General features: G+C 49.0%; 1 protein-coding gene across 2 annotated transcripts in view; it reads right to left on the minus strand.

Moving 5' to 3' along the window:
- SLC35F4 (solute carrier family 35 member F4) overlaps positions 1–2723 on the minus strand; it is a 102009-nt gene extending 99286 nt beyond the window's left edge. For both annotated transcript variants that reach the window (XM_032188936.1, XM_032188935.1), the window contains exon 1: positions 2583–2723. In XM_032188936.1, coding sequence (XP_032044827.1) covers positions 2583–2685 — 103 coding nt within the window. In that variant the 5' untranslated portion in view covers positions 2686–2723. The remainder of the gene's footprint in view (positions 1–2582) is intronic.
- Positions 2724–10509: the final 7786 nt, after the last annotated feature.

Here is a 10509-nt window from a genome sequence, read left to right on the forward strand (position 1 = left end):
GCACCTTTCAGACCTGGACAGGAGCAAGTGAGAGTGGCAGAGACTGATGCCACGTGCTAAAGGTCTGGGCACGTGGCAGGTCAGCAGCTCTCAGGTACGTGCAGAGCTGTGCAGACTTCCCATGTGAGCATTTACATTTTGACAGAGCTGCAGTTGTACAGAGCTGGCTGAGAGAAGAACTCTCCAAAGGACTTTGAAACAACACCCCTTGAAGGCTCTACTTCAGCCTAGACACAGGATCAGAGTAAAACCTCTGAGCCAGGACCTACAGCAGTGCCTAGTGACCCTCACTGCTTCAGTGCCCCATGATGCCTGAAAGATGCCTGTTTTTTCCCCAGATAGGGTAGAGCATCTTTGTGAAAATCTTAAGACCTTAGACCCAACAAAACACAGCCATGAGGATACCTTAGGAAGACATTAGACCCAACCAAACACGAGGATAAGTTAGTCATTTACCAACTGCAAGCACTCCAAAAAAAATACGATAATGGCTCCAAAACTTATGAGACTGCTTGAAAAAGTGTTCGTGGTTTAGAAGGAACACATAATTTTCATTTACCTTAGCACATTTCACACTTCCAGTTTTTCTCTTTAAGGATGATGACCACAAATTTGGCTTTTTTTTTCCTTCAAAGGAGCAAGACCTGAGATACTGATCTCCCCCCCAACACACAGGCACCCCTGTCAGCATCCAGTCTTCCACAATGGTACAAAAGGCTACAAGATGTGCTATAAAATCTCAGGAGTCAGCACTTTAGTGAGCTTTCACCTCTCCAGGCATGCTTTATCTAATTTCCAGCAGATGCAATTTGTAGCATCTGCAGAACCCGCTCCTGGACCGAGAAAGCTTGTCTGTGCCTGGGCAGTCCCCCCCGCTGCCCCCATGCAGAGCCAGTTACTCTGCCAACGCTGAAATCAGGTCTGCATTGGGATCGAGAGTGGGAGTGCTGCTGCAGACTGAAAAATTGCATTCTGCCACCGAAGCAAACTCATGACAAAGTATGAGGCTGCTTCCCTCATCTTTCACGGGTAAATCACGCTAGAGAGCTCCCCTGGAGCTGCTGCAGGACACGGGTCCCACCTGGCTCAGCCTTCAAACAGGCACTGGACAGCCTCGCATCTATTCCTGCGGATTGCTCTCAGCTCCTTCCCAACTTCTCTGCCTGCAGCCAGACCGCCTGACCTCGCCGAAGGATCCCCACGCCTGCCGTGCTGCCAGCACGCCGCCGACCAGCTGAGCAACACCTCGGGGCTCGACCGCTTGCTTTTCCACCTGGCCCTCACACAAAGGAACGTTAGGTTATTTTTCAGACACACAGCTTTCTTCCCTTTTACACAACCAGCCCTCAGACACGCTTGTCTGAGCCGAGCAGCTTCTTTACCTCGTTTGGGCTCCTCGTAGCCGTGCCGGAGAGCGCCGCACTGTTCTGGAAAGCAGCTCCCTGCTGGATCCCAAGGGAGGGGGTTAATAAGCAGAGGAAAGCCTGTTCCTCAGTACTTACCTCACCTGGCTTGTTTTCTATCTTTTTTTTTCCCCCCTTTCCCTCCCTTGCCTGCATTTCCCTTCTGTTTTCCAGTTTTTTGAGCCGTTTGGCTTCTGCAAACTGCCCAGTAACTCTCAGACCGTGAAACCCTAGCGCATCCATTTCCTTGGTGGTAAAAACGAGCCATTTCTTTCACTAGCCTAACTTTCACCGCCAAGCAGCCCCACAGAGCTCCGGGACATCCACCAGCTCACAGAAACCCACGGAGGCTCTCTCCCTGCCGCCGGTACCCCGCTGTTCCTAATTAAAAACTTCAAAAGCGAAAATAGCGGATCTCTGCGAGGACCGCCCGCTTTAATCTCAGCGGCTCCTTTTAAGACAGAATAAAAAAAAAGACAAAAAACAACAAAAACCCACGAAACACCAAAAGCATAAGCCGTAAACGTTTCGCATTAAGATGGCATAAAGACAAATCTCTCACTAAGTCCCCACCTTTCTGGAAAAATCCGATTAGTTTGGGGATTTTGGGGGAAGAAGGTGGATATTCGGAGTTTTTAGGTTGAAAGGGCCAGAGGGGGGGGACCCCACAGGCACCGAAACTTTGCTGAGCCCTCAGCGAGCCAAACCTCACTGCTGGGGTTTGCAGGGCTGCTGGGTGTGAGGGGGGGTGGCTAAAAAACCCAAAAGAAGAAGGGAAAAAATAGGGAAACTACAGAGAGCAGGAGAACCCCGCACCCCTCCCGAGCGCTGGCTGCAGGATGGCGCCACGGGCAGCGAAGTTGTGAGGCGAAACCCCGGCTCGTCCCCCCCCGGCCACACACACACAAAGCCCGGAGGGGCTCCCCCAGCTCCTGGGGGGCCACTTGGGGGGCTGAGGGGGCGAACCCCGATATCTGGTCGCCCACCAGCCCCGGGAGAAGCCGGCCGCAGAGCCCCCGGCTCGGCCGCCTCCCCTGAGGGGACAGCGGGGAGGGGGAGGGAGGGAGCCGCCAGGCGCCCCCGCTGCGGGGGACATTTTGTGGGGGGCTCTGGCGCTCCCCCTGACACACACACAGACACACACACGCACAGGGGAGAGGCAGGGAGGGCCAGCCTTACTTTTCTGGCTGGAGTAGCCCGGGTAATATCCATAGTAGCCCGTGATCCGTAAGATCCTGTCCTCGATGGTGGCCACGCCGTTGGGTGCTGCCTTCCCATCCATAAGAGGGAGGGAGCCGCGGCGGGGCGGCCGGGCGGGACGGCGAGAGGAGCCGAGAGGAGCCGAGCAGGGCGCTGAGGAGGAGGAGAGAGAAAGACGAGGAGGAGGAGGAGGAAAGAAGAGGAGGAGGAGGAGGAGGAAGGCGGCGCGGGCACGGCCGCCGCAGCTTGTGGCGGTGCCGCCTGGTGCAGGACGGGCTCCGCAGCGCCCAGCCCGGCCTCTCCCCGCCGGCCCTGCCCGCCCTGTTCCGCCTCAGCCCTGCTTTGGGGCCGGGGGAGGCTGTGCCGCAGCTGGGTTTTTAAGGGCACGGGCATAAAAAGTGCCGGGGATCCTCGAGAGATGCAGCTCGGGGTGTGGGGGACAGCGCGCTGAGGGGGGCTCGGCACGGTGGGGGTCTGGGAGCTGGTTTGTGTGACGCCCTGGTGTCACCTTGTTCCTGTCATCGCCCCTAAATCGTTCCCAAAATGGGGGCGGTGGTCCCAGCACGGCGACTTCTGACACAGGGTTGGGGATGGAGAGCTTGAGGCTGGTGCCTCAGGGCAGATCTGGCCACTGCAGCCTGCACCCCAAAGCCTGTGAGGACCTCGGACAGAAAACACCTGCAGACCTCGGGGAGCATGGGGCACCCAAGGGACACCGCTGTGTGTGGAGCTGAGGGGTTTACTCCATCTTACAGGGTGGTCCCATGTGGTGGTAGCCCCAGCCTTAATGTCCTTGAGAAAGACAACGTGAAATGGTAGCTGCAGACCACGAACCCATGGGTCTCCAGCTGCGGGGTGAAAAACCCTATCCACAGGCTGGTCTCAACCTTTCCTCCTGCCTACAGGCACTCAGCATGGGTCGGTCTCCATCAGGTGTTTGGGTGTTGTGGTAGGCAACATCATGAGCTACACGTGGCAGGCAGGAGCGCAAAGCATCGTGCACGTGTTCCTAGCACGGCACCGTATCAGCTCGGCCTCCCCAGGGGCGGCACGCAGATGTCAGGAAGGGAACAGAGGCCAAATTTGACCCCAAAGGACTGTGAGGGGTGGGAAGCTTTCACCGCCACGTGTTGTCCGTGTCCTTCCAGAGAAGCCTGTGACTGTTTTTGTGTTTTTGTGTGTCACTCGGAGGCAACTGTCCTCTGCCAGGAAGGTTAAGAGGAGAGTGGGTATATGCCCTCTGTCCATGAAGAGCAGGAGGCCACTGAGGCTGGTTGTGCTCGAACTAAGGTCTATCCATAAGATATCCTCTAAATCTTTTCCCGCATTTGAAAAAAAAAAAAAAAAAAAAAAAAAAGATGAGAAGTCCATCATTTGATTTTGTGACTCATTCCAAAGGTTAATTCTTTCATTGGTAAAAATCAGGCATTGAATTACTTGACTTTTCCTGCTACTGGTCCTTGTTATGCTGCTCTCTGCTAGACTGAAAAGACCATTAGTATCCAGCCTTTCTTCTTCCAAGATGTATTTATATCTAGTAATCAGCCCACTTTTTTTTTTTTTTTCCATCCCTTCCATTGTTTTGTGGCTTTTATACTTTACCAGCTCCTTTTCTGTCCACTTCCATTAACTGGTGTACAGGGAACCTCGTCAAGCCATTTCCTATCCATTGCTTCTTCCCCTCTTCACATTAATTCTTCTCCTTTCCATGCTTGGCTAAATAAGCTGATAGCATGAAACAGCCTTTCGTGAGCACAAACAAATAAGAGATGCATTAAAAATAGCCGGTGCTGTGACTTTGCATGGGGAGTCATTAGCTGGTTAGTGTTCATACAGTGCTTTGAAGATCAACGTTTTCATGTGTATGAATGAAGATATAATAAAGGCACTTAAGGTATTAAATAGTCTTTTGATCTTGATTTCTTGTCTCCTGCTGAGCTGCTAGGTAATACTAAGGGCAGTTACAAATCAGTGAAAATCAAATACCTATAACTCAGGACTTTAAGACATAGCTCATTTCACAGCTTCTTCATTCCCTTTTAGGCTAGTTATATGAAACAAGATTGACTTTTAGTGCTTTCCAGTTCATGGATTTGTTTTTCTTATTTGTCCAACAGATGCACAAGACTCCTGTATGGCAAATTTACACCTACTGAAAACAGACATTTTTGTTTTAGTTCTGATCTCTAGATGGTTTTATGTAGCTTGCACCTCTCCAGGATTTCACAGACCATGGGACAGAAATGGCTGAGAGCCAGACCGTGTGTATTAGTTGGCTCTGAGAGGTGCTGGGTCAGATGGAGCTGGTAAGGCTCTAACCCCTTCTGCAAAATTAGAATTCGCTGTCCTAGTTAAGGAAGCACAGTTCATGCAAAAATCACTTGCATGGTGTGGTGTGTGGAATCTCTGAATAAACCACAAACTCCCCCCTTCCCTATTTCACCTCCAGTGGGAGTTGGTGTTATGAGAACATTACCAGCATTGATTTCAGCTTCAAAGTCAAATTTGGGGACTTAAAATTGTTAGTTTGCTGAGAAGGAAAAAAAAATGACTGGTTCATTTGAAGGTTAAACTAATATGCCCAGAAACAACTCTAAGCTTCAAATTCCTTCCAAATGCCTTAGTTCTGGCTTAATTTTTCATCTCCTCTCTTCTTTTTATCCTGAGTCTTTCAAGGACATGCTGTGCATGTTTAAGCATCACTAGATGATAATATAAGCAAAGCTATTCTTGAAATTGCTCCTGACTGTGGTTGCCTTCCAACACCACTCTATGCAATAGATGCACAGTGGTACCCTCTGTCTCTTTGAAAGCTTATAATGAGTTGCAGCTTTGTATCGTTTCTGAATTCCTACTACGCTGATGATTTTTCTTTTAAGAAAAAATAAAGCAGATTGCTTTTTCTGCAATTAGGCTTTTTTCAAGTTACATTTAAAGGAGTGCAGAGGAAGCCCAGCTGAGTAAGATGTATGAACTACCATTTATTACCAAGAAAAAGAAAAAAAAAAGAAAGAGGAAAAAAAAAAAAAAAAAATAGGCACTTAAATGATTAGGGACACATAGGAACTTATTTGTTTCATCTTTTCAAGTTAACAGGCCCATCAGAGTTTCTAGATGCAGAAATATGCCAAAGTGATTTTGCAGAGATTTGTACTTTTACCACTCTGTGCCTAAAATCCAAGAAAGAACTTTAAAAGCAGCAATTTAACTTGAAGCTTGGTGTTGTGCAGGTTGAATTTCCCCCACTCTGTACAAACAGAAATCCTTCTCTAGAGAAAGAAAAAGGCTTACACCGTTAATGGCCACAGAATTTGGCCGTGTTTTTTCAAAGAAACACAAAACAAACAATCAAACAAACAAAACCCCACCATATTTAGCTCCAGGCCATATGTTTGCAAAAATAACATCTCAAGTGAGAGAACAATGTAGATGTCTCCTGATCATCTTGCTGAGTCTGCAGACAGACAGTCCCAGTGTCTTTTTTTTTTTTTTTTTTGCTGCTCACAGCTTTCCCAGACAGCCTCAAATAGAAAGGAACAAGGTTCTGGGCATATTTCACAGCTGTCTTTCAAATCCCTTGAGATGGTGCTGGAACTGTGAAGACTCATGAAATAGTGAGTATCCTCACACGAGCAGAGCCTGAAGAAGCAGACCTTGCCTTATCTGCCTGCTTTTCGGCCACGTCAGGTCTGCTGCTTTCTCCATGAGACAAGAACCATCATCTCTTCCTTTTCAGATCCTCACGTTGCAAGATACCCTAAAGACCCAACGGTGATCAAAGCTTAGTAGGTCCCCACATCGAATATATCCCAATGGTTTTAGGGAAAGACAAGGGGTAAGAGAGACAGCAAAAATGCTTGGAGTTGGAGAGATCTGCCTAAAGCAGATCAACGACAGGCTTTGGGGATTGCCACCTGCTTCCCAAGCCAGGTCCCTTCTCCATCCCCACTTCTTCCATCTCCACGCACCTCCCCAGCCCACCCGAAGCAAGAGAAAGGGGTGATCTCCATCCACACACAGAGGTTAGCACCAATCCTGCTGCCTCAGCTGTTTGAGGAGGTTCTGGCCCCAGCTGGTATCAGCCGTGAGCTACAAAAACCACAGGCAGCCTTGGTCTGTCTGTGCCTGTTACTTTCTGAGCGCAGCTCACCTATGAACTGGTGAACATCTGAAAAAAATGAAAAAAAACTGCAACGCACTGAGGAATGTTTAAAGGAAAATGACTCTTTTAAATGAAAAATTAATTACAAGATGACCATTCCAAATTAATCCTTTTCATTCCAATATCCTGTTGGCTTTTTTTTAACAAGAACGTGTCCATTCAGCTTGGACTGCAGCTTAACACAAATCTTTAGAAAGTCGTGGCAAATATAACTTCTGTCATTACAATAAAATTCCTTTGCGAGTTATGGGCCCAGTGCTCCTCTCCGACAAGTCCATGAGGCTGTGCTGGTGTAAAACCAGCATAAATGGGAAGAAGCTGGCCCCATAGATAGGGGACAGAAGGTCTGTAGCATGAGTCTGTCCTCTAATTTTCTTAAGTGGTGTGGCCACGGAAGTCACTGGAGCCTGTCCAGTTCTTCCTCACTCAGCCTCACACCCACGAGGGATGAGGAATGGACTCGTCTCGGTGTTGACATCAAGGTCAGAAAGGACTCATTGACAATATGAAACCATTTAGTGTAAATACGCCTGAAGCTGGCAGCCTGGTTTTAAGAGCTTTTCCCCTCTGTTTGCAAGCTGGGGAGCTTCCAGCTTGGAACAAAATTTGTGGGCCAGTTCCAAAATATTTCAGAGCATCACCAAATATTAAAAGGTTTTGATTTGGCCATGAGCTAGGCAGATTTTTAATGCCAGTTGATTTCATTGAAGGGAAGCAGGACAAGCAACAATTAATTCTTTGTGAAACTAAGACGCAAAGATGGTATTAAGGATGGAGAAGAAAGCTGCCAGCAGAATAAAAGGAAAGCTGAAGAACAAGAATGAGAAATGGGAGTGAGTAGCAAAGACAAGAACTGAACAAAACAGAAAATGTGAATAAAGAGGAGGCCAGTAAGTGAGATGTGTCTGTGCAGACACTGTAACAGTGATAACGTGTGCTAGAAAACAGTACTGCCTTCTTGATCCCGATCTTGGCTGTGGCTTTCACTCCTGGAAGGGGACCAGCTCTGACTCACTTGGGGCACTAAGAGGCAGAGGGAGGTAGCGCGTGCTCCCAGGATGTACAAAAATGCAAGCCCCCAGCTCTGTACAATGATTATAACCAGAGCTAGCAAGGAAAGAGCTTTCACAGCAGTCATTACTTTTGTTTGCAAATATCGAAGGGAGGCAGTTACTCCTCGGAGCCCATGCTCTCAATCATTTCCTGGAAACATTTATTTAGCAGGAACACTGTCAATATATTGATGTTTGTTGCAAAGAGAGGGGAAACAGGGAAGAGCCTCTCAGAGTCACGCAGAATCACAGGCTGGAAGGGACCTGTGGAGGCATCTGTCCTACCCCCTGCTCTAGCAGGGCCACCCCGATCAGGGTGCCTAACACCACATCCAGGCTGTTTGGAGCTCTCCATGGAGGAGACTCCACAGCCTCTGGGCAGAAATGCTTCCTGGTGGTTAGACAGAACCTCCCCTGCTCCAGTTTGTGCCCAGTGCCTCTTATCTTGGCACTGAGCACCACAAAACAGAGCCTGGCTCCTCTTTACACCCTCCCATCAGGTGTTTATGGACATTGATGGGATCCCCAAGCCACCTCCTCTCCAGGCTGAGCAGCCCCAGCTCCCTCAGCCTCTCCTCACAGCAGAGCAGCTCCAGGCCCTTCGTTGGGCTCTCTCCAGCATGCCCAGGTCTCTCCTGTACTGGGGGGCCCAGAACTGGACCCAGCACTCCAGGTGCAGCCTCACCAGTGTTGACCAGAGGGGAAGGATCGCCTCTCCTGACCTGCTGGAGATATTTTGCCAAATGCAGCCAAGAATACCACCGGCCTTCTTAGTAGCAAGGACACATTGCTGAATAATGTTCAACGTGGTGTCCACCAGGACTCCCAGGTCCCCTTCTGCAGAGCTGTTTCTCACCTTGGTGGCCCCCAGCATTTTGGGGAAGAGGGGAGGCTGTTGAAATTGCAACTGGCTGTTGCAGGTATTTGCTCCCTAAAGACCATCCACATCACCCCTGCTCATTCTCAATTACTCTCAGTTACAAGACTCCATACAAATGCAAATAGCACATGGGTACTGTGTTCTACATCATGGACCACAAGTCAAGATGCCAAGAAAGGACTCATTTTTGCAAAATACTGCTTTTTGCCTTGTTTCTTTGACAGCTAAGCTCATTACAGTACATTACAGCTCATTTACAGCAGCTGATGGGCTGGTTTGCTCTACATTTTCAAATTCAACCTCTTCTGCAAGGCCTGAGAATGATCAGTGTCTCTTATGAATAGCCACAACCAGGTTCTTCTGCTGTTCTCAAGAGAGCTGTGGGCATTTAGACCCACAGAAGAGCTTTGTTGGGGGCAGTGAGAAGCAGGGCAGAGAGAGTACAGCGAGACATTCAGCTTCCAGGCTGACTGCAGTGGTAGGACTGGGAAAGGAAATGGCTGTTTGTAAAGACATTGGTTTTTAATGGTTTGTTTGTTTGTTTTTATATAAATCTATATTGCTATTTCCAAGGAACAACTTTCCTGCCCTTCCCACTCAAGCCAGGATTTGATTTCTGAACAATCTTTTTGCAGTGTTTGAGAGGCACGGAGGAATTTGATTTCTACAGTGTGACTCAGAAATCAGCTGTGATGAGAGCCACACTGATTGAAAGAACGTCTGGTAAGATTTTGGGTACTTCTCCCCATCCCTGGAATTAGGGCTGGTGCCACAAGGAAGTGAGCACGCTGAGGCACTGCCATGGAAGAGGATGGCTGGCAGCCAGGTCAATACTGAGCTTATGATTCAGTGTCTGAAATTTCCTCTGTCCTGCAATCTTCTGTGCCATCTTTTTCAATTGCTTTTGACATCAGCAGGAAGCACAGCGAGACCCACAACAAGCAGCAGTCCGTGCAACTCACAAAAGAGATCTGCAACCCTGGGCAGTCTTACAAAACAGCTTTCTTGTGGATGATAAAAGTCCTGGCCCTTTCAGTACATCTGCACCTATGAAGGTTCCCAGATGGTGTTTTGAGGAGATAAGAGTTCACAAAAAGTGACATGCAAAAACTTAAAAATCTCTACTACCTCCTGGTGGCAGAGACTTGCTCTCTGTATACGTAGAAAAGATGCTGACGGAACGAGGCTTATTCACGTGGCATCATTGTACAGATTGTGGTGGCTTCAGATCAGCTCTATAACCCCTAAAAGTTCCCCAGGGATACCTAATGTACCTGAGCAGCAGCTGTCGAGCCTGTCCTCAGCTTCTCCTTCCCACCCTTCTCCCTGCCTGTGTCAAGCCAATTCCTTTAGGCTTCTCCCCGTTGTGGCCAGCTGAGCCAAAAAGAAAGATCTTGTCCTCTGCCTCCTTCCTTCTGACATATCTCGTGCTGCTGGAGAAGGTGAGCTCCTCCCCAGGCTCGCCCCGAAACACAAGGAACTTACAATAAGCGATGTGACAACCCCTGCAGCGAGATGAGTCGTGCCCCTTTGGGCTTCCCAGCTCCTGTGGGAGGATAAATAGAGCCTCAGCTCCTGTTGATGCCCTCGCTGAATCTATACCTGGTGCCTAAAGAGAGGTGTCGCCTTGCTGATCACCTCCTGAGGACTGAGCAGCTGGGTGACACAGCTCAATGCGCCCCTGGGACTCTGCAGAGCCAGCTCCTGGGGAAGAGCTCGCAGCTGCTCCCCAGGGACCCTTCGTGACCAGTTTCCCATCACACACGTTGCACTTTCACTTCAGAAGGCAAAAGCTCGTTCTTAATGTGGATC

The sequence above is a fragment of the Aythya fuligula genome, chromosome 5, assembly GCF_009819795.1.
Source record: "Aythya fuligula isolate bAytFul2 chromosome 5, bAytFul2.pri, whole genome shotgun sequence".
In the NCBI taxonomy this organism is placed as follows: domain Eukaryota; kingdom Metazoa; phylum Chordata; class Aves; order Anseriformes; family Anatidae; genus Aythya; species Aythya fuligula.